The sequence below is a fragment of the Vigna umbellata genome, chromosome 2 (assembly GCF_029865625.1).
Source record: "Vigna umbellata cultivar VRB3 chromosome 2, Vumbellata_1.0, whole genome shotgun sequence".
NCBI lineage: Eukaryota > Viridiplantae > Streptophyta > Magnoliopsida > Fabales > Fabaceae > Vigna > Vigna umbellata.
The window spans coordinates 49,509,641-49,536,514 of record NC_142166.1 but is presented as its reverse complement, the minus strand read 5'-3'; the positions used below and the strand labels follow the sequence as shown (position 1 = coordinate 49,536,514).

Below are 26,874 nucleotides of genomic sequence, written 5' to 3'. Positions count from 1 at the left end.
TAACAATATAAGAATGTTTTCTTTTTAGGAAATATTTAATTATAAGAACACAAAACTTAATTTTTGTTTTAAAAGATTATAGTCATATTAAAATATGAGACTTTGGTTAGATAAACACAGTGATTTACGTGTTGAAGTAATATTGGCGGGGTGCACCAAGCAGATATGGCTAGAAACTCTGATGTTCTTATGGCTATCAGAGGAAAGAAAAGGTTAAGATAATGTATGTGTGGATGTGAAATTATGGAAGAGGTTGCCAATTAATTTGGAACACGGCAGTGGCGAATACCTCGGCCACGGCCACGTTTATTTTATTGTTTTTGTTATGACCATTACCTACTTATCCTAACATAAAAACAAAATGTTTCAAGAAAGACAAAGTACAAGAAATTGACTAGACTAGACTTAAATAAAACATATGTACGAGAATTAAAATATTTTTTGTGTGTGATATGATTTGTAAGAGTTATTAGAAACATGTTCAAAACTTTACAGGATGTTAAGAAATAAATAATATATATATATATATATATATATATATATATATATATATATAATTACATAAATATTAAAATAAATAATTAAGTACATTAAATTTTACTGAGTTTTTAATAAATTTTAAAAATATATTATTTTTTGTTCGAAAATGAATAATTAATGAAATATTAAATAAATTTTTTATCTAATTTTCTTGTAACTCAATGAAATTTATCATCGAGATGGCATATATATATATATATATATATATATATATATATATATATATATATATATATATATATATTCTATTTAGCAACACAATTTTAAATAAGTATTTTTTAATAGTTATAAAGTGATGATAATATTTATAGTATACAAAATATAAAATCATTTTGTAGAAAACTATATTAAACAAATAATATATTCATCATGGATTCTGAGACGAGTTTAATTAAATTTATCTAGTCTAATTCTTATTGTTTATATTGAATTAATTTAATCTAATAATTTCTTTTAATTCACAAAAAAATATTAGTGTTACCACATTTATTCTTCAATCTCTGTCCGTGATTCTTCTATCATAGAAATTAAAAAAATAAGCATAATACTAAAATTAAAAATTGTCAATTTCTAAAAATGATAATTTGGTGTTTGGTTTATTAAAAGAGGAGATGTGAATCCAAACACATAAGATATTAATATATTGATAATTTTCTACCTAAAACTTTAAAATAAAAAAATAAGGAATCTTCACTTTAATATAATACTTAATTTTCTCATTTTTATTAAATGTAAAATTTAAACTTACACTTAAAGTTGTTCTCAAATGGAAGAGTAGTATTATCCGCATTCATTTTTCATAAATGATACTAATAGCATAAAAAATAATACACATACAGTTCTTAATTAGTACCCATTATGAGAAATAATCTTATTAGCCATCACAAGTTTATATGCTAAATTTTTTTATAATAATTCTAAAACAAAATTTAATTATTATTATAAGACAAAAATCAACAATACCGCGTGCCCCAACAATCTTAAAAATAAGAGACATCATTAAAATTATACCAAAAAAAGTCTATCTCTTATGAAAAAAATGTTAGATAACTACAAATATTGATGTTAACGATATATAAAAAAGAACGATGAAAACAGCCCTTCTATCATTAAAATCAAAAACTATAAATTTAAGTTCATAAAAAATTAGGACATTTAATAAAAAATTGATTTCATCATCAGTCAAAAACAAAAATATAAAGAACAACAAAGAATTGCATATCATTTAAAAAATAACATAATCAATAGGAACAACGTATTGTAAATTAGTATACAAAGGCAAAGCAGATTCCTAAATCAGTATAAAAAATAATTTGATTATCATTACGCAACTTAAAAATATTATATCTGATCATGTTTGTATAAATTTTTAAATTTATTGGTAAAATTAACTTTTATTTCTTTTAATTTTTTTTAACTGAAATAAGTAATATTTTTAAAATTATTTTATTTTTATTTTATGCTTAAAAAAGTTATCCAAATAAACTCATAATATAGTTAAAGACAGAAAAGAATGTTATCAAAAGAAAAAAAATAGTGAGATGTGAGTATTATACAAATATCTCAATAATTCTTTTATTTAATTAAAATGCAACATAGTTTATAGAAACATTTTTTATTTAATTTCTATTAAATTCTTAGTTTTTTTATCCTTAATTAATTTATTTTTGTGAATGGTTTAAGTTCACGTTAACTTGAGCTAACAGAATACACGTTTAACACATTTCTTGTCGTCCTGAATTTTTTTTGCTGGAGGAGAAGATAGCCATTTTTATTTTTCTCTTGATATATATCATGTATAGTTGAGAAAAGAGAATGGGAAAAATCGTTTAAATCTGATTCTCTTTAATTAATTTTAGTCTCTATAACGATTTAATTGTATGTGATTTCTCAAAATTTTAGAATCAGTTAATTTGGTTTGTTATGAATTTATTATTCAATTATTAACAAAAACAATAATTGTAGGTGTATCTCATAACAGGTGTGAAATTTCATCACTAAATTTGGATAAAAATAAATATTATACATAAACAGGTATTTAGTATTGCTATAAATTGACAATCACATATAACTTTCTAGAAACTACATGATATATTAACAATGAATTAAAATAGTTTAAACTAAAAAAATAAACAACTAATTAATTAGTTTTTTTTAAATAAAAATTGTATAAACTATGAAAATAAAATATAAATTTAAGTTAAAATATTTAGTAGAACAATCCTGGAATAGGTTTTGTTTGTTTGATTCACAACAAGATAAGAATGTTTTCTTTTTAAAAAATATTTAATTTTATATTTTAAATCATAAATGAAAACATTTTAGTTGCCACAATTAAAATGTCATGACAAAGTTTTCTTTTCATACCTTATTGGAATCCTTTAACATCACATCAAGTGGAAAAAAACACAGATAGCCTTTACTAGAAGATGATAATACGAAATGAGAGAGTTTTAAATTTAAAATATTTAATTATAAGAATACAAAACTTAAATTTTGTTTTAAAAGATTATAGTGATATGAAAATATGAGAGTTTGATTAGATACATACGGTGATTTACGTGTTGAAGTAATATTGGTGGGGTGCACCAAGCAGATTTGGCTAGAAACTCTGATGTTTATGGCTGCTATCAGAGAAGGAAGAAGACAAAAGAAAAGGTTAAGATAATGTGTGGAAGTGAAATTATGAAAGAGGTTGCCAACTAATGTGGGACACGGCAATGACCAATGTACTATACTAAAAACAAATGTACAAGAATAAAATAATATTTGTGTGTGATATAATTTGTAAGAATTATTAGAAACATATTCAAAACTTTAAAAGATGTTAATATATATATATATATATATATATATATATATATAATGTACTTAATTATTTATTTTAATATTCATGTAATTATATATATATATATATATATATATATATATATATATATATATATATATATATATATTGAAAATGAATAATTAATGATACTAAACAAAGTAAAAGTACTTAAAATTGGCTTTTATATGATCCAGAATAAAAGCGTGACTTCTCCTTTACAAATACTCTTATTTAAGTATTTATTTTTTAATAGTAAGTATCAAATGTAATTTTTTAATAAATTTGGTGTTTCTTCTTTCATATTATGTATTTTTTTAATTTTAATAAACATTTTAAAAAGTCAAAGAAATAGTAGATATCAAAAAGTTGATAATAATCTCTAATTTAATTTATTTAGATGAGAAAGTACAATGAGTTTGATAATGGAGTTAGACTTTGTTGAAGAATCTGATGTGTTTTTGTTTGGTTTTGTGTGATTAAGAGAGTTTACAATTTAAGCAATTATATTTAAAACTATTTTGAACCAATGCAGTAAGAAAGAAGTATCAATTTGATCAACTGAACAGGTTTAAGTTCCCTTAAAAATACAAAAGTTGATATTTGGTATAGCGCTGAATAGTGACAAACTGATGCTAAGCACCAACCTCTTTGTATAGGTTTAGGAGCATTTAGCTCTAAGCCGTTGAATGAGAGTTTGTACCGTTGAGCGTCGTATTTTGCTTGGTGCTCATCAATAAAACACTACTGAGCATCACTTTTCTACTAAAAGTCTAGAGTATTTTAGCTTTAAGACACTAAGGCCTTGTTCTTTTGAGTGGATTTGAGGGAGTGGATTTGAGGGGATTTGAAGATAAATTTTTTGGTCGTTTATTTGAGTGAATTTGGAGGTAAATGAGAGTGAATTTGAAAATAAAATTTGTGAGAATTAGTATAGAATTGTATTGACGTGACAAATTAAAAAACTTAATTTTCAAACTCACTCTCATTTACCTCCAAATTCACTCAAATAAACGACAAAAATTTTTATCTCCAAATCCTCTCAAATCCCCTCAAATCCACTCAAAAGAACAAGGCTAAGAGATATAAAGTGTCATTAAGCATACCTCTTTGCGAAAGGTTTGGTGTTGAGCGCCACATCTGAAAGCCAATTTGTATGATTGAATCTGTTTTCTTTAGTAGATTATGATTATGAGTTAGACACTACAATATATTGTGTGAGACTTATTCATTAGACTATGATAGTAAGGACAAACTTTGATTGTGAGACAATCCTTATTAGATGATAAGACTTACATTAAATACATGTTCTTTGGAAGATAATTAACCCTTTGTTCGATTGAGTGGATTTTGGAGGATTTGAAGATAAATTTTTTTGTTGTTTATTGGAGTAAATTTGGAGGTAAGTGAGAGTGGATTTGGAAATAACGTTTATGAGAATTAGTGTAGGATTTGATTAATGTAACAAATTAAAAAAATTTACTTCCAAATTCAGTTTTTACTACCTCAAAATCCACTCAAATAAACAACAAAAAAATTTATCTTCAAATCCTCTCAAATCCATTCAATCGCTTTATCCTAAATTCATTCAAGTGAACAAAGCCTAAGTTAAATAGTTTGTCAATAAATTTTATTGTTACAAAGATGTTTTGGTGTATAAATGTTGTGTTTGTGAGATATTAGAAATTATATTACTATATTTTGTATAACTTAAAATTTAAGTTTTATTCTATGTAAAAGTAATCTTCAATTTTAATGATTTGTTTTTCATTGTTTATATTTAATCTATGTAAAATTAAATTCGTACTTTTTTTTGTACACATTAATATATTGAGATTAAAGACGGAGATTATAAAATAAGGTTTTAGATTTTATATGAAAATTTCAGATTGGATTCTCTTTTTTTTTTCAGTTTGATTTTTACTTTGTTTTATATCCTTCATAATTAATCTATTTAAAGTTTTTCATTGTTTATATTTAATCTATGTAAAATTAAATTTGTATATTTTGTTGTACATTTTTTCCCTTTCAAAAATGAATGTATTGAGAGAGAGAGATTAAAGACGGAGATTATAAAATAAGGTTTTAGTTTTTATATAATTGAAAATTTCAGATTGTATTCTCATTTATTTTTTCAGTTAGATTTTTTCCTGTTTTATATCTTTATAATTAATCTATTTAAAGTTAATTTTTTTCTCTCCCAGAAATTAATATAAATCATGAAAATATTTGAAAAAGACTAAAAATAAACAGTTTTTATTTCTTTTATTTTTTAATAAAATATCCATTTAATATAATAACAATTTCTAACATGAATTTATTTAAAAATAAATAATTGTTATAACCATAGCTTTTCAAATTTCTTCCTTTTTTTTCTTGGAAGCATACAATGTGGAGAAAAATATCATCTCCTTTGACGATCAATGATTTGTCAAGTGTTTAATATTTAAATTCATTTATAACTGTACCAAAATAAATATATCAACACAAAAAATTAATTTAATAAAAATAAATCTACTAAAATTCAAAAGAAAAATTTGTTAATATTCCGAGTAGCAGAGATGCCAACATCTTGGTACTGACCACTTTGTCGTAACTTCTTACTAGTAAGTATTTTAATTGAATTGAAATTGGATATCTCTATAACCAATTATAGCGCTAGTGGTATATATGAGGTTTATTTTGAACTAAATTATGGTGTATTCTATATGGTTGAGCACCCCTAAGTCACATCAGTATTTGTCTCGTCCTTTGACGATATTGTATATAACATAACTTAATGTATCTTAAATGCTTACACCCAAACGTTCTGTTAGCATTGTGACTACCACTACCAGTAGTTGACTTGTTTAACTATATGTCGGTTTAGCAGAGTTAACTGTATATAGACTACTCTATAACTTAGTATAATAGGCTTAATATCCTATTTTGTCTCCAGTTTCGTTTGAAAATGTCAAATTAGTCAATCCTTTAAAAAATGCGTCAATTACATCTCACTTAATAAAATTTGCATCAATGAAATCCTTTCCGTTAATTCCGTACAAATGGCGTTAATTAAAGAAAGAGAAAAATAATTAACGCCATTTGTACGGAGGAGATTTCATTGATGCAAATTTTATTAAGTGAGGACGTAATTGACACATTTTTTAAAAGATGGACTAATTTGACATTTTCGAACGAAACTGGGGACAAAATAGGGTATTAAGCCTAGTATAATATGAGCCTAAACCCTATCCCATCTAGATAAGATTTATAAAGATAATAAATTATATTATAAATAGCACAATTATTTAGGTATTTTTTTATATTCTCATTAATTATTTATTTAATATCGTTGACATTTAAAGTTAGTGTCAGAGTGTTTTCTTTGTAACATTCTGATTTTTTTAGATGTCTCTGATTACGAGAAAAATTTAAAATTTTTAAAATCATAACACATCACGAAAATCGAAATAAAACAAACCCAATTACATTGTTTCTAAAATTTATAGTACAAAAGCTTTAAATAACCCAAGTCGTTTTCCCACTTTTGCGTCTCTATCATGCATCTGGAGCATATGTAACATCCCTTGCTCCCGTATAACCAAATGTCACACGATCATTGCAAAACACACACAACCACAACACAAACAAATATGGGTAAGCTACCATAGCACAACCAATGACACTAAAATTTGTACATAGAAAACAAGCACAACTTAATAATAAATCAAAATCATCTATAGCGCTATCCTACTAACATAATCATTTTTACACTTTTATCATTATCAGTATCAGTATCTCATTAACCCTATCACGATTATACCATCAACGTTATCCTATCAATAACGTTTTCAACATATCGTCATTACAAATTCCTAACATCATCAAGAAGGACCTTGGTCTGTCTCATGTACCTAACCATACCACTTGTAGCTTCCTCATACAGGTTCATAACCGTACCACCTGTAGCTTCCCCATACAGGCTCATAACCGTACCACTTGTAGCTTCCCCATACAGGCTCCTAAACATATCACTTGTAGCTTCCCCACATAGGCTCCTAAACATACCACCTGTAGTTTCCCCATATAGGCTCATAAACAGATCGCATGTAACTTCCTCATACATGCTCATAAACGCACCACCTGTAGCTTTCCCATACAGGTTCATAACCGTATCACCTGTAGCTTCCCCATACAGGTTCATAACACACGATAGATAGTCCAAAACTCATGATTTACAGGTACAAAATAGACATGTCCCTCTCTTCAAGTATACACCACTAACAAGACCTCAACTTAACTTTCAAAACATTAAAATTCGTAACTAATTCCATACATCTCCACTTATTGATTTTACCACTTTTAATACAGGAAGTGAACCAAACATAATCCATGGTCAAATTAAATACTATCCACACCTCTCTTTTTATCATTTACACATCAGTATAGTATTATGTGATCCTAGTATAAATTTCTATAATATTTTAAGAATCGAAACTCATTTAAAAAATAATAAATCATTATCACATTAATTAATCATTAAAATCTCACTACTTCTCTTTTTAGAAGTAAATTAATTCCTAATTCCAAAATTTTTAATTTTAATTCATTTGATTTTCAATAAATTTTAAAAATCAATTACCTTCCTTTCTACACCAAATTAATTTCTCTTTCCAATAAATTAATTTGATTTCCAATTAATTACTAAATAAATATAAATAATTTTCTTCTTAAAATTATCATACTTATTATTATAAATTCATGTTTTCATCTCTCCCTTTTATAATTTTATTTTACTAATTAATGTCAATAAATTTTGCACATCACAAACTAGGTCCAAACACTGGACTTGCAAGCGTAACTAGCTCAAATAAAATTCTGATTATTATGAGGGTGTTACTTCCTCCACCACCACCCCTTCTCCCTCCACCTCCTCACAAATTTTGTAATGACAAAATTGCTCTTTTAATTTGTAACATTTTTACTTTTAATCTTATTTATTACCAAACCCTACATCCCTCATTGTTACTCTCTCACGCACAGCCCCACCCCCAGCTTTCTATTACTCTTTCTTGTGAGATCTGTTGTTATATGTCATTAAACGGATGTGCCACATCCGTTCACGGATATGCCACATCCGTTCACGGATATGCCATATCCGTGGAGGTTCGAGACTCAGCGGACGCTGATATCCAACTCATGCGTGACCGAGCGAACTCGTTCAAAGACCTAGCGACGCCATTTGACCGCGAGCTCGAGAACTTCTTCAATTTTGCAACGCTGCTGTTCTCGGTTCTGGCCATGCGCTCTCCACCGCCGAGGGAGATCGAGTTCGTCAAGAGTCTATGCCCGAAGCTGCCGGAGATTCGACGCGCCTACTCCTCACCCGATTTCAGCAAGAGGGTTCTGGAGAAATGGAGCTCAAGGTCGCGGATTCGAATCGACCTTTCCGCGATAAAGTAGGATATTGTGTTGGCAGAGGAAGATGGGATTATGGATTTCGAGAAGAGGGGAAGGAGGTTGAGTTTCTGGGAGGAGTGGAAAAACGAAGGCGAGGGTGAATCGAAGGATTGGGAGCCAATTCGTGCATTGAAGTTCAGGCTCAAGGAGTTTGATAAGCACGATTCTTCTTTCGAGGCTTTCAAGAACAGTGAATTCTTGGAGAAAGTCAAGTCTGGCTTGGTCTGTGCTTCTTCCTCTCTTTCAACTTATTTAATTTCTACACCTTAATAAAAAAAGAAAAGACACTATTGTTCTTAGACAAAAATATAACTAAAATAAAATACTAATATTTGAACTCACACAAATTCAATCCTAGACACACATCTCTACCAACAAACCAACTTATCACATTGAAAATATAGAACATCATAAATTTAATAACCAATGATAATCTTTTTTTATTATTGGGGATCACAATCTTATACACAAGACTTCATATTTAAAGTGAAATTTATGACCAACACTATTTTGATCAAGTCAGATTTAACTACACATATATCAACAAAATCATTGTAAAAAAAATGATAAAGACTAACCTCACTAAAAAAACACAACATACAATATTAATTTTGGTCAGCATACCAAAATGTTCACTTCTCCTGTTAATTACCCTAGCTCTCCTACAAGATTGAGAATCATGCAATAGAAAAACAATAATTTCAAACGAAAATACATGTACTAATAATAGCATAAATTTAAATAAAATCTCAGGAGTGGCACACACAGGCTTTTCTCACTGTTCTTGCCTTTCTAGGACGGGCTGCATGGAAGGTGCGCCTCGCCGTTGCAAACCAAAACGACGGAGCAGTGCGACACGCGGTGAAAGAGTGGTTACAACGCCCTGTGGTGTACCAACTTGGTGTGCACTTTGATTTTCGTAGTGTGACGATGTCAAGTTCGCCCAGGTTTGACATATGTATGGGAATGAATTTGGGATGGGAAAAGCTGTTGCAGTTCTGAGCGGATATGCCAACAAATTTGATGGCAATGTGACTTCATATCCAGGATCCGAAGGAGGGGGAAGCATAGATTTGGAAGTGTCCCTTTCGCCCGATGCAATGAGCTTACTAGAATCGGATGAGGAGTTTATGGAAGCTGTTTCTGTGGCCAATTCCCTACTCTGGCGACTTTGTTGATCATGTTCAGCGGATGATCATTAAAAATTGTTAAAGTTATGTTTTTGTAACTCTGTTAATTTATTTTAGTGTTTCAATTAATTAGATAGGACTCTGCGAATAAGTTGGTTGCTGCAGTTTTTTCTATCAACGTTTTGCCGAAATCTTGATTATACGTGATTGTTTTCTATTTTATTTTAATTATTATAAATGTATTGTTGCTAGAATAAAGTAAGTTCTTTTTCTTCATTATAAAAACTACACAGAGTTCCATCTAGAGTTGAACAAAATTAACTAAATTAAAATTAACTAAATTATATTAAACTATAATTAAATATATTATCCATTCAAACATAAACATACTTTTCGTTTCAAAAAGGATGACTAAAATATATATCTAAACTAAACTTTCCATTCAAACATAACATAAGCTTACCAGCTTTCTGTGAGTTTCAAAAAGCGATAAATATATAATTATAAACTTTAAATTGTGAATTGATAAAGATATTATTTAAAATACTATTTATTTTTTATTTAAAATAATAAAGTGGTATATATAAAGATATTATTTTATATTTAAAATAATAAAATGGTATATTTAAAGATATTGTTTTATATTTAAAATAATAAAATAAATAGTATTTAAAGTAGAATATCTACTTTATTTGTCTAATCTATTCACTATCTTAATTTGGTGAATAATTAAGATTATATAAAAGAAATTAATATGAAGCACAATGGACTTTTAACATGAATTTAAACACCAACTGAGTTTGTTAAATAAATTAGCCTATAATTTAAATCCAAATTGAAATTGTAGTTTGTTGATTTTTATTAACTTGTATCCACAGGCCACATGTTTACTGATAAACTTGTATCCTCAGGTTGACAGATAACTTTGGAGACCAGGTCAGCACAGGTGATGCCGTGGGAAAAATGATGTAAATAATATCTACATTTTTAAGTTAAATGATATATATATAATTAATATAATCATTTTCAAAAATAAATAATCATAATAAATATATATATATATATATATATATATATATATATATATATATATATATATATATAAACAACTAAAAATAATTTAGAATTTTTGAAAAAGAAAACTATTACAAGTAAAAAAATGTCTATTTTGTAACATTGTTGTAAATCATGTTATACACGATAGATAAGATACAATAAATTATATTTTTACATAAACATTTGACATTAAATAAACATATCTAAATACATGCCCTTGGCATACTTGTGGTGTTTTTTAGACTTTGAGTAATTTTTTGCTCTCTCTTCTTTAAATTTTAATTGCCCATTATTATTACTGACAAAATCTCTATAACGGTGGACTACAACTTTAATACATTCATCATCCATATGAACAAATTGCTTTTATAACCTGTACATTATGGGGGTTAACAAATCTTTGAAATATTACAGTCCTACCACTACGTGAACACTCGCTTACTAACTAAACACTCACAGGGAACCACTATAGTTGATAAACAATTCAACAAACAAAATTCGGGACCATAATGTCTAAACTACAATGTAACATGCAAAATGGGGACCACAAATCATTATAAAAATTGTTACATACCAAAACAGAAACCCAATTGTCGAAGACGCACATGTTCGTAAAAGCAAAAGACATTTATGCGTTCAAACAGAAAACCAAAGACGAAACCAAATACCTTACCTTAGTTCGCGTCAACTATCGGCTGAATTCTCTTCGTCTTGTCCAAGATTGCAGTTGGTGATCGTCTTCCGCTTCGTCTCACAACAAGGAAATGAAATCCCCAATTCCAATTTCAAACCTCTAATTCTGATATCCCTAAAGTGAATAAAGAGTACTAAATAATGTCACATCAGCACTATTTATTTAATCAAAACACTCCACGTAAATCAGTAACACACATCACCACATTCTCTGTGCACCACGTAGCCTTAATTTAAGGCCGTCTGACACCACTTAACAGTTAGGGTACAATGTATTCATTTTTACAAAAGATATGATCCAATTCAAACAATTGAAAACATGAGAACTGAAACGAGATTTTCATACAAAATTTAGGACTAAGAGAGGGTTTAAGTCTAAAATGAGTTATAAAGTATAATAAAACCAAAGAAACTACCACCCTTAATTGCCGCGGGTCCCGCTCAAAATAAATGTACCAAAACCAAAATAAAAACACTTCTTCATTTTGCTATACAGAACTTGAAAACATTTTCTTTTTACAATTTAAAAACAAGATACAAAGCCACAAGGAAGGATATAACTATAAAAGTAAGGGGTTCTACTCATAAGCCACTCTCCAAGCATGAAATCATGAAACTCTCATGGCTACAACATAGCTGCTGTTATCAACCCCGACAACCCATATGCACGTAAAACAAAAAAAATTAGCATCATACAAACTTAAAAACCAACATGCAGAGTCCAGACAATAAAACAGTTATCCTAACTTCAACACAAAAGGCTCTATCTGGACCTTAAATGTTGGAACGTATAACACACTCAACACATCATAATAGGATAAAACCAGAACACAGCAAGCACCCAGAATACATATTGAAAGCAAGGAAAAATAACTAAGGTAGCTTCCCATACCTTGGCCAAAGCTACTATCTTGATCTAATTTTTCAGAGCAAAACCTACCATCTTTCACTCACGTCCTGCTACTAGCTAGAAGTTCCTCTTCTTCTTTTCAAACAGTCCATCCTCTCTCGTCTCTCAGTTCACGTAAGGTTTTTGTATTTTATGTTTTAAAAAGAAACTCACCTCTGTTGCCCTCCCTTATTCCCCTGTTCCAAAAATCTCTTTTAATCCTCTCCAACCACGAAAAATATCCTCCTATTATAATGAATCTTATTTTTTTAAAAGAAAACTGCACTTAAAACTGACTGAAAAAGAAGCCGAAAAAAATGATAAGCACGTTTCCTTTCCATTCCCTCTTATACGCTCCTTCCCAACATCCACATTGTTTTTTTTTTCTTTTTAATTCACTTAATAGTCACAACTCTCACTCATGACCAAAGCAGCAGATTAAAATAAACATCCAATATAGATACACAATCCTAAAACCTTAACCACTATGCTATTCACATTTCATTGATAAATATAAATTATACACTATACATTTTCATATACTAGTAAATTATTAAAACAATTAAACAAATAATTTACGAAGACAATATAACCCAAAAAAAGTTCTTACCAATTAGGTTATACATACTTAAACATATTGTATTTTTTTTATACAGAAAAACCACTCACTTACATCTCACCCATAAATCACAAGTATTTCTCTCGGATCTTACAATCTCGACGATAAATTTCGTTGAAAAAAAAAATATTTAATATTTCATTAATTATTCATTTTCAAACAAAAATAATATATTTTTAGAAATTATTAAAAACTAATAAAATTTAACTTACTTAATTATTTATTTTAATATTTATGTAATTATATATATATATATATATATATATATATATATATATATATATTTCTTAACATCTTGTAAAGTTTTGAATATGTTTCTAATAACTCTTAAAAATCATATCACACACAAAAATTATTTTAATTCTCGTACATTTGTTTTATTTAAGTCTAGTCTAGTCAATTTCCTGTACATTTTCTTTCTAAAAACATTTTGTTTTTATGTTAGGGTAAGTAGGTAATGGTCATAGCAAAAACAATAAAATAAACGTGGCCGAGGTATTCGCCACTGCCGTGTCCCACATTAATTGGCAACCTCTTCTATAATTTCACATCCACACATACGTTATCTTAACCTTTTATTTGAGAGAGAAAGAGTGGATCAATTTTATAAGTACATGAACTCAATTTTGACAAAAAAGAATTTATTTCAAATTTTCCAACAAATACAAGAATCATAGGAAGGTTTAAAACTTTTTTAATATATGTATTGGTGTATATTAATTTTGGGATGAGACGAAATTAATATAAATTTACCTTTACATAGTTTAATTATAAACAATAAAATATATTAAAATTGTTTTTTTAACTAAAAAGCCTGAAGCTTTAAACTCACATAAAAACAAAAAAAAATATTTTTTAGATCTTAAATTATATTGAATTTTTTTATTTCAAAAGTAGTACTCACCACCAAATTACTTAATGATTTATTGACGTAACGAATAATATTTGGTTACAAAAACTACATTTCTTAATTAATAAAATTTGAGAAAAATAAATACAATATTTCAATTTTAACAACTTACAAAACAAAACAAATTGTCTTCACATATAAATATTAACATATAAATATATAGTACTAAAACAATTATCAAAACTAAATAATCAGTAATAATAAAATATATCTAAAATAACTACAAAAACAAATAATCAAGAAGAAGACTTTGTTGTATTATCGTTTTCCAGCAAAGATGCTTCAACACTTATTTTTCTTCTTCTCACACCAATAAGAAGATCATGACAAAAGAAAAACACAAAGATACAAGAAAACACAAAAGAAAACGACAAGGTAAGCTAATGTGCAAAAATGATTTTCTAAGACAATTAAACTATATAAGATTTAAATTAAACATTTATGTAAAATAATAACTCAAACATATAGACAGTTGCCATTATACTCAATTATATAGATACATACATTTGTCATTGAGTTTGTAGTAGTATTTATACTTTACATAGTCATAAATAAATATGTTATGATCCTACTAATCACAAATTAGTCTCCTTCACGCATAAGACCAAAAGAGTCTAGTGGCTAAGACCTTTTGTCATTCTTTACCCTCAATCATTTTTCTATATATGAATTTAATTATTGGTAGTATTTCACGATACTTAATTTTTGAGCCCACATATGTTAATGCATTCACTACACATCACCACCACACATAATTTCTCCTTGAAATTCTCCCAACAACAATACCACACAGTTTTCACAAAATATCAATCACCTTAATAAATCATCATAATAACCATACACGTACATTAAATCCATTTTAAGTCTATTTCAAACTGTCAAAGAAGACAAATGAGTCACACATGCACACTAATGCTCAGAGGTGCCGCCTAGCACAGAACGTCTTGCAAAAGGTGACACTCAATGCTAGTCATGGCGTTCAACACCATTCTTTTCACAATAAATTCCGCTAACCGACACTTTCTAACATTCAATGCTCCAAAGTTAAAATGTTCTAAACTTGCAATACAAGGATGACGCTCAATGACACCCTGACACCACTAAACGCCCAACAATTTGAAAACATGGGTGCTTAGCAACAACCTCATTCCGCTAAGCACTATACCATTCAATATACCATTCTTTTTAATGAGTATTTATTACATGTGAGAATAAATTTTTCTTTATTGCTTATTAAATTAAAGGAGGACAAACATCGTGATATCCATTTAATGACTCATAAAATGTCTCAAACAAAATTGAAATTGTTAATTGAATTGAAATTATAGTGTTTCTACTTGACCTCCAAAATTACAAAAATAACCTTTAACCTTTTATTAACTTTTTTTTTTTACTTTTCTCTTCTTTCCTCACTCGCGCTGCACCTTTTTTATTCGTTAACCGGCTTTTGAACGTCAATTAAGAGTTTAATAACTTTTATTAAAGTTTTTTTTTCTTAATCGACTTTCAAAAGCCGAAAAACTCTTAACCGACTTTCGAAGATGATGAAAGAAGAAAACATTAACGTATTTCGAAATACATTCAAGAAAAAAAAATATTAAATTTAAAATAACAAAAAACAATTAAAATAAAAAATAAAAATTTTGAAAAATAAAAATAAAACAAACAAAACTAAAAAAAATTAAGAAAATTATTATTTGAAAATTCAACAAAATTTAAAATAAAAATAACAAAATAACAATTTTTTTATTGTTATTTTAAATTGTATGTTTTTGTTATTTAATTTTATGTTTTGTTTGTTTTAATAAATTTGCAATATTTAATAATTATTATTAAAATAATTTTTTTGTTTGAAATTATATTGATTTTTTTCATTTTCTTATAATTCTTTAATTAAAATTTAGTTGACTTTTTTAAATATTGCAATTATATTTGATCGTTATTTTTTATTTGAAATTTTATTAAGTTTTGTTAATTGTTTTTTTTTTCTGTTTTGTTTATTTTATTTTGATTTTTCAAAATTTATTATTTATTATTTTAAATTTAATATTTTTTTTCTTAAACATATTTCTTAAAGTCGGTTAAGAACTCACTTATTATCAAAAGGTAGTTAAGAAGAAAACATATTTTAAACCTTAACCGATTTTCTAAAGTTGTTGAAGTCATGAGCAACTTAAAGTTGAGAATAAAGAGAGAAAAGAGAAAAGTAAAAAAAGGAAATTAATTTAATAAAAAATTAAAGGTTATATTTATAATTTTGAAGGTGTAAGCAGAAGGAAAGAAGGTGCAGAAAAAAATACTTTTGAAATTGTGTTCAATCCTTAAATTAATTAATTAATTATGAGTTTAAAGTTTTATTAAATGGCATATGAAACTATTTAGATCTTATTAGAAGAATGAATGTTGTTTGTGTTTAGGTGAGTAGGTGGAATTATTGTAGACAATGAATGAGCTTTGTTTGAGTTGTTCTTTGGAGTATGGATTTTGAGTTTGATTACTAAGATGTTTTACTATTAGAGTGTTTATTTTTTTGAGTAATCTAGGAGTTTGTTTTGAGTTTCCTAAAGCATAAAGAAGGTGGAGGAAAAATAATTTAAGATTAGAAGATTAGGAAATGCAAATGAATATCACTTTCTTGAACTATGAAGAACAGAGTTAAATTTATAAGACGGAAATGGACCAACTATTAAGACAGAACTACAACTCCAAAGAGAATTTCGCAATTCGAAGCAGGAACCGTTTCTACAGAAAACCATCCTTCCCCAAAACCCACTTCAAAGTTCAAAGCAGAAATTAGACTGCATAAACAAAACTTTTAGATTGGTTCTCCAATTCAGACTTCTAAGTGTATTGGTCCTAATGTTATAAGGGTTTTGGACCTGCATATGACAAAACCAGATACATGTAGATCTGTTATATCTTCCTCTGAATTCTTAATAGCATAATTTGATACAAATGTTAAAAAGTTATTTTCATTTCATCATATTTTCTAAATTCTTTATGCAGAGTAGGAGTTGTTTCAGTCTCTCAACATGCTCTACGCCCTTCCCTTCATCCACAAGTATTGAATCTCTTGTTCTTTTCTTCCACTTGTTGAATACGTTTTATAAGCGTTCGAACATCAATTGAGAAGTAAAAGGATAGTTCTTTAGCAATCACCGTAACATTCTTTCCTCTTAATATATATAAATACAATTTAGAAGAGTCCATCAGAGTCTATCATCATTTATGTTCAACAGGATGTCCATCGAAAACCAAACCAACCAGGATCTTCACCACTGAATCAACATGTACTTTTCTATATTTACATACAATAATTGCGTGGCCAACAGATTTTGGAGCCTTTCAAGTTTGGCTAAGATGAAAATCATTTAAACATTTCCGATTCATGTGCAGAGTAAGCGAAACAGATATGATGGTGTATAAAATGTCCTGTCGAAAAACATGGATTATCTACTCTTGTACATGTTACCTTATTTTTAATGATTATCCGCTGAACATGATCAACAAAGTCGCCAGAGTAGGGAATTGGCCACTGAAACAACTTCCATAAACTCCTCATCCGATTCTAGTAAGCTCATTGCATCGGGCGAAAGGGACACTTCCAAATCTATGCTTCCCCCTCCTTCAGATCCTGGATATGAAGTCACATTCCCATCAAATTTGTTGGCATATCCGCTCAGAACTGCAACAGCTTTTCCCATCCCAAATTCATTCCCATACATGTCAAACCTGGGCGAACTTGACATCGTCACACTACGCGAATCAAAGTGCACACCAAGTTGGTACACCACAGGGCGTTGTAACCACTCTTTCACCGCGTGTCGCACTGCTCCGTCGTTTTGGTTTGCAACGGCCAGGCGCACCTTCCATGCAGCCCATCCTAGATCATTCTCCAGCAATTCCCCTACTGTTGTCCCCGCACTCACCACACTAATACAGTTTCCAAAGTATTCATGTGGCAGAGGCGGCTCCATTCTTGCTCGATTATTCATGGCCAATTTGCAGCTAGTTACCTCATCATGTGGCAGCTGACGAGCACGTGTTATGCATCTCCATACATGAGCTGATAAGGATTGGAACGAAGAGATTTTGGGGGTCTTGGACTCTGAGTTAGCCCTTGCTTTCAGTTTTGCAATTGACTCTGCTGAAAAATGGAAGATTCTCTCTCTCAGCTGGGGTGCTTCAAATCTGCTAATAAACTGGTCGTGATGTTTAAAGGGAAGATTGATTAATGGATCACAACCATCAGGAAACCACCGGTTATGAATGGGGTGGCGTGAAATGGGAACATCGTATTCATGACCTTGAGCATGAGCTTGAAAGATCTCAGACCATGTATTAAAGAAATTCCAATAAGATGTTCCATCGCCTATGGCGTGGTTCATAGAACAGCCTATGAAAACACCATCCAATAGTTCAGTGACTTTAACGGAAAACAGAGGCATCGTGTGACCATCATGGTTGACAGCTTTGTGATGATCAAAGAATGAGTGAACAACGGCTGGGACGTCAACAGGGGAGAGTATGTTAAATATTGTCAAATCCGAAGTTGCATAGATGAATCTAGCTCCATGACTGTTGTTGCAATCAACGAAAATAGTATAAGAGGAAGGGTCTTTGTTTGTGACAAGGTGGCCTGCCAATGGATAAAAATGGAAGAGGGTGAGAGAAAGAGAGTGCTTGAGCTTCTCCAACAGATTCTCTATGAAATCTTGTCGATCAACAAGTGTTGCAGGTTTCTTGAAGAGTAGACCCTTCTGGATGTAATGCATAGACAGCATGCCAATATCCCAAGGTGTTAAATTGCATATTCGATTGGACTCTTGAGCTGGGCCAAACGGCTTGATAAAACATTCTGAAACGTTTATTACGACTGTGGAATTCATCATCCAAACTCTCACCAAAATTTCGGAGTTGTTTCGCAGATATCTTAGAGATGTCTGAACTGAATCGGTGGATGTTTACGTCGTGGGAAAAAGAATGCCGGTAAAGCAGCTAGTAGTCAGTTTTCATCATCCATATTAGGAAGGGGGACCAATCAAATTCCCTTCAGCTTTATGGTCATCACGTTCATACATGATGTCTTAGACTCGTTTCTAGTAAGATCATATCACCTAACATATATTTTTTTAATAATTTTTTTTAACAACTTTTTATAAAAATATTTGTGATAGTTTGTGATGGGGGGTATAGACAAGACTTGATGTTATAAAAAATATATATATTCTTTTATTTTAAAATATATCACTTTGTTAATAATTTAATAAAATATTAAAAAGAGTATGAGCTTTATAAAACCATATAAAACATTTAAAAAATTAAATTTAAAACACGTAATAGTTATGGTGCATAACGAGTAATCCCTGAAGTAAACCAATTTAAAAAATTTAATGACTATAAGATATACTTTTAGTAAACCAATTTTAGTTGAAGTGTATAACGAGAGAGTTTTAAAGAGAGACATGACTTTGCGAGAAGACGGTGATCCCTGAAACATGAAATCCTAAATAAAAGGACATTATTTCTTTTACACAACATCGTTTGTGCTTAATAAAGAAGAGCAGAAGAGTGTAACGGTTCTGATATGGAATACATGTTATTTTAATGGCAAATCAACGAACTGGGTAGTGCAGAATATTGGGCACGGAAACAGCTTCCATGAACTCGTGATTTGATTCCAGTGCACACATTACATGAGGTGAAAGGGAGAGTTCAAAATCTATGCTTCCTCCTCCTTCACGTCCTGGATGTGCGATCACGTTTCCGTCAAATTTGTTGGCATACCCACTCAGAACTGCCACCGCTTTTCCCATTCCGAATTCATTTCCATACACATTGAACCTGGGAGAACTTGATATCATCACGCAACTGGAGTCAACGATCACACCAAGTTGGTAAATCACTGGATGCTGCAACCACTCTTTCACCATGTCTCTCACCACTCTGTCGTTATGGTTGTCAACAGCCACGAGCACCTTCCGTGCAGCCCATCCTAGATCATTCTCCAGCAATTCCCCTACCGTGCTCTCTGCGCTCACCACACCAACAGCACTTCCAAAGTACTCGGCCGGCAGAGGCGGTTCCATTCTTGACCGGTTATTTATGGCCAATTTGCAACTTGTTCTCTCACCGTGTGCCATCTGGCGTGCCCGTGTTACGCATCTCCAAACATGAGCTGATAAGGATTGGAGCGAAGAGATTTGTGTGGTTTTGGACTCTGAATTCGCCCTTGCTTTCAGTTTTGCAATAGACTCTGCTGAAAAATGGAAGATTCTCTCCCTCAGCTGGGGTGCTTCAAATCTGCTAATAAACTCGTCGTGATGTTTGAAGGGAAGGTTGATTAATGGGCCGCAACCATCTGGAAACCACCGGTTATGAATAGGATGACATGAAATCGGAACATCGTGTTCATTCCCTTCAGCTTGAGCTTGAAAGATCTCAGACCATGCATTGAAGAAATTCCAATAAGAAGTGCCATCAGCGATATTGTGGTTCATGGAACAACCTATGAAAACACCGTCCACTAGTTCAGTAACTTTAATCGACAAGAGTGGCATGGTATGACCATCATGGTTGACTGCTTTGTGGAGGTCAAAGAATGAGTGCACAATAGGAGGGACATCAACGGGGGGGAGGATGTCAGATATTGTCATATCCAAAGTTGCATGGATGAATCTAGCTCCTCTGCTGTTGCTGCAATCAACAAAAATAGTATAAGATGAAGGGTCTTCGGTTTTGTGGGTGACAAGGCGACCGGACAACGGATAGAAATGGAAGAGGGCTAGAGAAAGAGAGTGTTTGAGTTTCTCCAACAGATTCTGTATGAAATGATGCTGATCAACAAGTGTTTTTGGCTTCTGGAAGAGTAGACCCTTCTGGATGTGGTGCAAAGACAGCATAGCAATATCCCAAGGTGTTAAATTGCATATTCGATCTGATTCTTGAGCTTGGCCCGACGGCTTGACAAAACATTCTGAAACGATTCGAACGACGGGGGAATTCATCATCCAAATACACACAAAAGTTTCAGAATATTATGATTAATACAGGTAGAGCTATTCAATAATCAATAGTTTCAACATGGACCGACCAATTTCACTTGAATTTCTCAACTTGGAATTCGGTGTGAGGAAGGAGCCATCTACCCTTTAAAAAACTTGACTTTATTTTATTATTCACCTCATACTTTTTATAATTAACATTGTTCTATACAAAATGTTTATGAAATAATAAGTATTCAATCGAAAAGTTTTTGAACATTTAGAGATAAAATCAATTTATAGTATATAAGTGGATGCAAATATTATCTTACAAGCTCGATTTTGTGAGCTTGAGTTAGACTTTCATTTCTTAACATGGTGTCAGAGTCACGTTGAAACTTAATACCAACAAGACTTGTGTTGGACATATTGGTCTACCTACTATCGGATCACCAATTAATATTTAGTCTTACGTTCGAGATGTATATATCACGCATGACGAACGTGTATTGAAAGTTTCACATCAATTAGAAATAAAATCAATTTATAATACATAAGTAGGTGTAAACTTCACTTTACAAATTGATTATGTGGGATTAAATTAAATTTAAAGTATATGAGAAGAGAAAAGGAACTTGATTTTATTTTATATGTCACCTTGTACTTTTTATAATTAACATTATTCTTTCACGGGAGAATATAAAATGTTTATGAAATAATAAGTATTAAATCGAAAAGTTTTGGACACATACAGAAGTTAAAATGAATTTCCATTTATAAATGTTTCATATTGTGTATGTTATACACAAAAATAGTTGGAGATTTGCATTTTGCAGTGGTACTCGTTATGCAGATGGTCGGAGACACAACTTAGATTTGTGTTGAAGAGAGGTCGATGGGGGTAGCATTTCGTTTGTGAAGAGTGAATGAAGACACAATAACATGTATCTTTGTGTAACTAAAATGCAGTCAAACACAAGCTGCCAAAGGTTTACATTGCCGTGCACGTTCAGCCATCTTTCGTTCTCGTCAAACGAATCAAATCTAATTACTTTTCCGACATTTGGTATAAACTATTACCCATTAGAATAACGGAAAAGTCATTGAAAATAACAGGATACAAAAACAAAGCAAATATGTTTGGGTTCGGCTACTAAGCTTTGGCCCACTACACTATTGTGAAGGTCTTTGAGAATGATGACAAATAAAAAAGAAAACATTTGATTAAGCTTTTGTCTTTGTAGAAGGTCAGATTTCAAGGTTTAGTCTCTCCAAATACTGTATTTCGTGATTTTAGTGTTGCAGATCCATTAGAGTTAAAGTTAAATTTGGAGGCTCATTCCGACTTTACAAGTGGATATTATAAAGAAATCATTAGACTTAAATTTATTTTTTAGCAGGTTGTGTGAAGATGAATTAGAGTTAAATTTGGCTTCCTAAAATTTAGGTAAAGTTTAGGACTCATTGTCCTTAGTGAAGGACCAAAACCCTTAAAATACTATTTAATTACGATATTTTAAAGGTGAATTTTTAGGAGATTGTGTAATGTCAGGCCTAAAAGACAACAAACACGAACCCAGGATGAATCATTAGTTTTATTAAAAATGTTATAATAAGAAAAGTGAATAGTTGTTTAATAAAAAAAAAAGAAACATTTAAAATAGAAAGAGTAGTATTAGAGACACACAATATTGAAATGAAATAATTATAAAAAAATAATTTATTTTTAAAAAACAATACATGTAGACAAATTTATGTATGTCAAAATATTATGTTTTAAATAAAAATTAATAGGAGAGTTTTTAAAGGCGGTGGAAATCTAATAGGAAAGTGAGTGGTCTTAAATCATATTTCTCCAAAGTGAAAGACTTGCAAAATAGCAAAGTACAAATTATCTTATTTTGAGGATGACATCTTCAACACATTCAAGCACAAAACACGTAGTGAGCTGATCAAATAAAAAAAGAAAAAGAAAGAAAACAAAACATAGTGAACTAGTACAAGAGACTGGAGTGAGAAGTTGCATTGATGAACTCTTGATCCGATTCGAGCGCTCTCATATTATCTGGGGAAAGGCAAACTTCCAAATCAATGCTTCCCCCTCCTTCACGACCTGGATATGATGTCACTTTCCCATCATACTTGTTAGCATACCCACTTCTAGCGGCCACTGCTTTTCCCATTCCAAATTCATTTCCATACACGCTAAACCTGGGCGAGCTACCCATCATCACACAGTACGGGCCATAGAAACTACCAAGGTCATATATCAATGGACATTCTAACCACTTTCTCAGCAATTCCAGTACCACTCTCTCATTATGCTTTGCAACAGTCAAGTTCAACTTCCACGCTGCCCATCCTAGACCATTCTCAACCAATTCCCCTGTCGTTGTTTCTGCACTCACCACATGAATTGAGTTTCCAAAGTATTCCTCAGGCACCGCTCCCATTCTTGGTCGATTGTTTATGGCCAACTTGCAACTTGTTCTTTGCTCGTACGGTGGGGAGCGGGCTCGAGTTATGCTTCTCCAAACAAGTGCTGATAATGACTGGAATGAAGAGATTTTTGTGGTATTGCACTCTGAGTTGGCTTTTGCTTTCAGTTTCGCAATAGAGTCCGCCGAAAAGTGGAAGACTCTCTCTCTCAGAAAGGGCGCTTCAAATCTGCTGATAAACTCGTCGTGATGTTTGAAAGGAAGATTGATTGGTGGGCTGCAATCATTCGGAAACCATCTATTGTGAATGAGTTGCTGTGAAATGGAAACCTCGTATTCATGTCCTTGATCATGAGCTTGAAAGATCTGAGACCATGTCTTGAAGAAATTCCAGTAAGAAGTGCCATCACCAACAGCATGGTTCATGGAACAACCTATGAAAACACCATCCACTAGTTCAGTGACTTGGATGGACAACAATGGCATGGTGTGACCGTCATGGTTGACTGCTTTGTGGTGGTCAAAGAATGAGTGGACAATGGGTGGGACGTCAATGGGAGAGAGTATGTCAGATATGGTCATGTCCAAGGTTGCATAGATGAATTTAGCTCCGTCACTGTTTTTGCAATCAATGAAAACAGCATAAGAGGGAGGGTCTTGCGTTTTGTGGGTGACGAAACGGCCCGCTAATGGATAGAAATGGGAGAGGGTGAGAGAAAGAGAGTGTCTGAGTTTCTCCAGCAGTTTGTCTGTGAAATGATCTGGATGAACAAGTGTTGAAGGCTTCTTGAAAAGTAGACCCTTCTGGATATAGTGGCTACTCAACATTGCAATATCCCAAGGTGTTAAATGACATATTTGGTTTGACATTTGAGTGGGGCGGTGTGGCTGGACGAAGCATTCGGAAATGCGACGAAAGCCATGGGTAGCCATGATGCAGATGATAGCACTCACTCCGACTCAAACTTATATGGCATAAAGCTTAGAGATTTTTGCACATATATATTTCGTTTGCCAAATCTGACCAAGAAATAGTTGCTTCAATGAACGGTAGGGTAGTAGGTAAATGATTCATTCATACTGTGATTTTATCTACTCCAATTACATTTTTTTTATCATTATTCTTCGTATTACATCACATGATTTGTAAGTCTATCATTTTTCTTCTCTTTTTAATATATACTAAATATTAATGCACCTAATGTTCATAAATCATTACCTTTTATAATGCAGTCAACGTCAGCCTCAAATTTGTTGCCTTTGTATACAGCAATTATTCTCTGGCAAAACCTACTCAATTTATTTTCTGTAACAAGAGCTCAAGGTAAATTTAGATGCAATAGAATTAAATAAATTAAATCGATTGTTTATTTGTTTAGATGGCAAATAGTTAGTTTAGTATATTAGTTATTAAACAATAATAAATAATAATTAATTTTAATGATCAAGTTTATGACTTGGATAAAAAAACTAAATGGAAATCTTATAAGTTGTAATGTTTAGTTGACGTGTAAAATTGTAGCAAAACAACATAGGTGAGAGAAGTTTTTATTTGCTAACAAATTGATATCAAAAGCAAATAGTCTGAGTATTTGAGAAAAAAATGTTTAAAAACTAAAGAGATGACCAACCTTCTAAATAGTGTGTTCCTATCTCACCTGACAAAAAATGACAATTAGAGTTGAGTTGAGTTTGATAGTCAAAGTCGACAAGCGAAACGTTAAAATCTAAAAAGACTGAGTTGTTGAGGTCGGTCGAGGCTCGACGAGTAAGATGTTTAAGCCTAAAGAGGCTCAGTTGTTGAGACTAGACAAACAAAATGTTAAACCTGAAAGAGCTATGTTGAGACCAACGGGCGAGATGTTGAAGCCTTAAAGGGCTAAGTTGAGGTTGCACTAACAAAACGATGAAGTTGAAAGAGACTATGTTGAGATTGACGGTCGAAGCTAAACGATTAAGAGTGAACAAAGCTAATAGGTTAAGGCCAAAGGAGGTCGTGTAGTTGAGGCTGAACAAAGTCAAGAGGTTGGAGCTTGTGATTGACTCTTCCACTATACTGTTGGAAAAAGCTGACAAAATAGTATTTCCTTAGGCGTGTAGAGTCACTGTCCTTAAGGACTTATCCGCGGTGTGTTGCGCAAGTCCCCCAAGATACAACAGGAACTTCTCAGACTGTCTGAGGATCTCAGAACTAGCAAGGAACTCTAAACAGAGTATAAGAATAACCCAGAATATTTTTAGAAGAGAGAAAGAGCTAAAGAATGAAATTCAAAAAAGAGAAGAATGAGAAAGACTGAATTTGGTGTGTCTTGGAATGGAGGAGGAGCTCCCTATGATTTATATAAAACAAATTTGCACGTTGAAAGAAAATGAACGTTGCCACCCAACGTTCCAAACATTAAAGCTCACAATTTAATGTTTTTAAACCACACATTAACTTTTGCAATAATATAATATTAATATATTATAACATATACTGCTTCTCTAGTTCCTTAGGGTTACAAAGAGATGCTCGCTTGACCCCACAATGTGAATCAAAATGTTTTGGAATAGGCTGTCACAAGTCTTCACATCAATTGACCGATCTCCAACTAGTCGCTTCAAATTCCAAGTGTTGTTCATCAAAGTTCGTCGGATGGTACCTGCAAAAAGTATTTTGATGCTAGACTGAGTATAAGTGATAAAACATTAAGTTCGATAATGCATGTGTTGTGCATTGTTGGATTTATGGAGGAAGAAGTTCTACTTTCTCATTTTTATTCAACGTGAGACTTAGACTCACATTCGAAATTCTAACATGTATAGCCATGAAAGTCACACCTTAAACTTTTATTTATAGTAGCTATTGTGGACTTTTTGTTCTTTTTACTGGTCTACTTACAACTCAATCATACCTTAATTATCATTAGTAAATGAATTCGTAATTATTATTCATATTAATATGACATTCATTATTATTCAGTCAAAATGTTCGACAATCAAGAATGTCGACCAATTATTATCGATACACATATAATATACATCCATAATTGTATTACTGTTACACTAATTATTCAGCTACTATTCTTGACAATTGCTATGGTAAACTGAGTTCGAATTGCCACGCGCTAGTTTTGTTGGCTGTAGCATGTGCATGTATTTGTTTGAACGTGCCTTTTCTAAATAAACCATTAGAAGATTTTCTTTTGACTTTTGTTTCATTATTAAAATCTTAAATAACTAATACTATATATAACAATTGCCTTGTATTTATATAGTTCATCTACAAAAACATTAAAGTAATACAAATTATCCCATTTTTATTATACTAAAAAGTTTTTTTTTCAATGGAAGAGCCTATAATATAT

General features: G+C 31.0%; 3 protein-coding genes and 1 long non-coding RNA gene across 4 annotated transcripts; all 4 read right to left on the bottom strand.

Annotated features, from left to right (window-relative positions):
* Positions 1–11,345: 11,345 nt before the first annotated feature.
* LOC148204198 (uncharacterized) lies at positions 11,346–12,915 on the bottom strand. The gene is made up of 2 exons (XR_015784453.1): positions 12,581–12,915; positions 11,346–11,803 (listed from the first exon to the last, which is right to left on the bottom strand). It is a non-coding gene; the product is annotated as an uncharacterized LOC148204198 (long non-coding RNA).
* A 4,335-nt stretch (positions 12,916–17,250) lies between these two features.
* LOC148204197 (putative acetyltransferase At3g50280) lies at positions 17,251–19,164 on the bottom strand. Its single transcript, XM_088107292.1, has one exon. It carries the CDS (start codon positions 18,996–18,998, stop codon positions 17,610–17,612), a length of 1,389 nt encoding a protein of 462 aa, XP_087963418.1. The 5' UTR covers positions 18,999–19,164; the 3' UTR covers positions 17,251–17,609.
* Positions 19,165–19,591: 427 nt separating this feature from the next.
* On the bottom strand, positions 19,592–21,276 carry LOC124831289 (putative acetyltransferase At3g50280). Its single transcript, XM_047305225.2, has one exon. It carries the CDS (start codon positions 21,114–21,116, stop codon positions 19,722–19,724), a length of 1,395 nt encoding a protein of 464 aa, XP_047161181.1. The 5' UTR covers positions 21,117–21,276; the 3' UTR covers positions 19,592–19,721.
* A 1,653-nt stretch (positions 21,277–22,929) lies between these two features.
* Positions 22,930–24,544, bottom strand: LOC124831304 (putative acetyltransferase At3g50280). The gene has a single exon (XM_047305250.2). It carries the CDS (start codon positions 24,458–24,460, stop codon positions 23,084–23,086), a length of 1,377 nt encoding a protein of 458 aa, XP_047161206.2. The 5' UTR covers positions 24,461–24,544; the 3' UTR covers positions 22,930–23,083.
* Between the last annotated feature and the right edge of the window lie 2,330 nt (positions 24,545–26,874).

Bases quoted from the DNA above. Each gene is read 5' to 3' on its own strand.
- LOC148204197 (XM_088107292.1), bottom strand. From the start codon at position 18,998: ATGATGAATTCCACAGTCGTAATAAACGTTTCAGAATGTTTTATCAAG.
- LOC124831289 (XM_047305225.2), bottom strand. From the start codon at position 21,116: ATGATGAATTCCCCCGTCGTTCGAATCGTTTCAGAATGTTTTGTCAAG.
- LOC124831304 (XM_047305250.2), bottom strand. From the start codon at position 24,460: ATGGCTACCCATGGCTTTCGTCGCATTTCCGAATGCTTCGTCCAGCCA.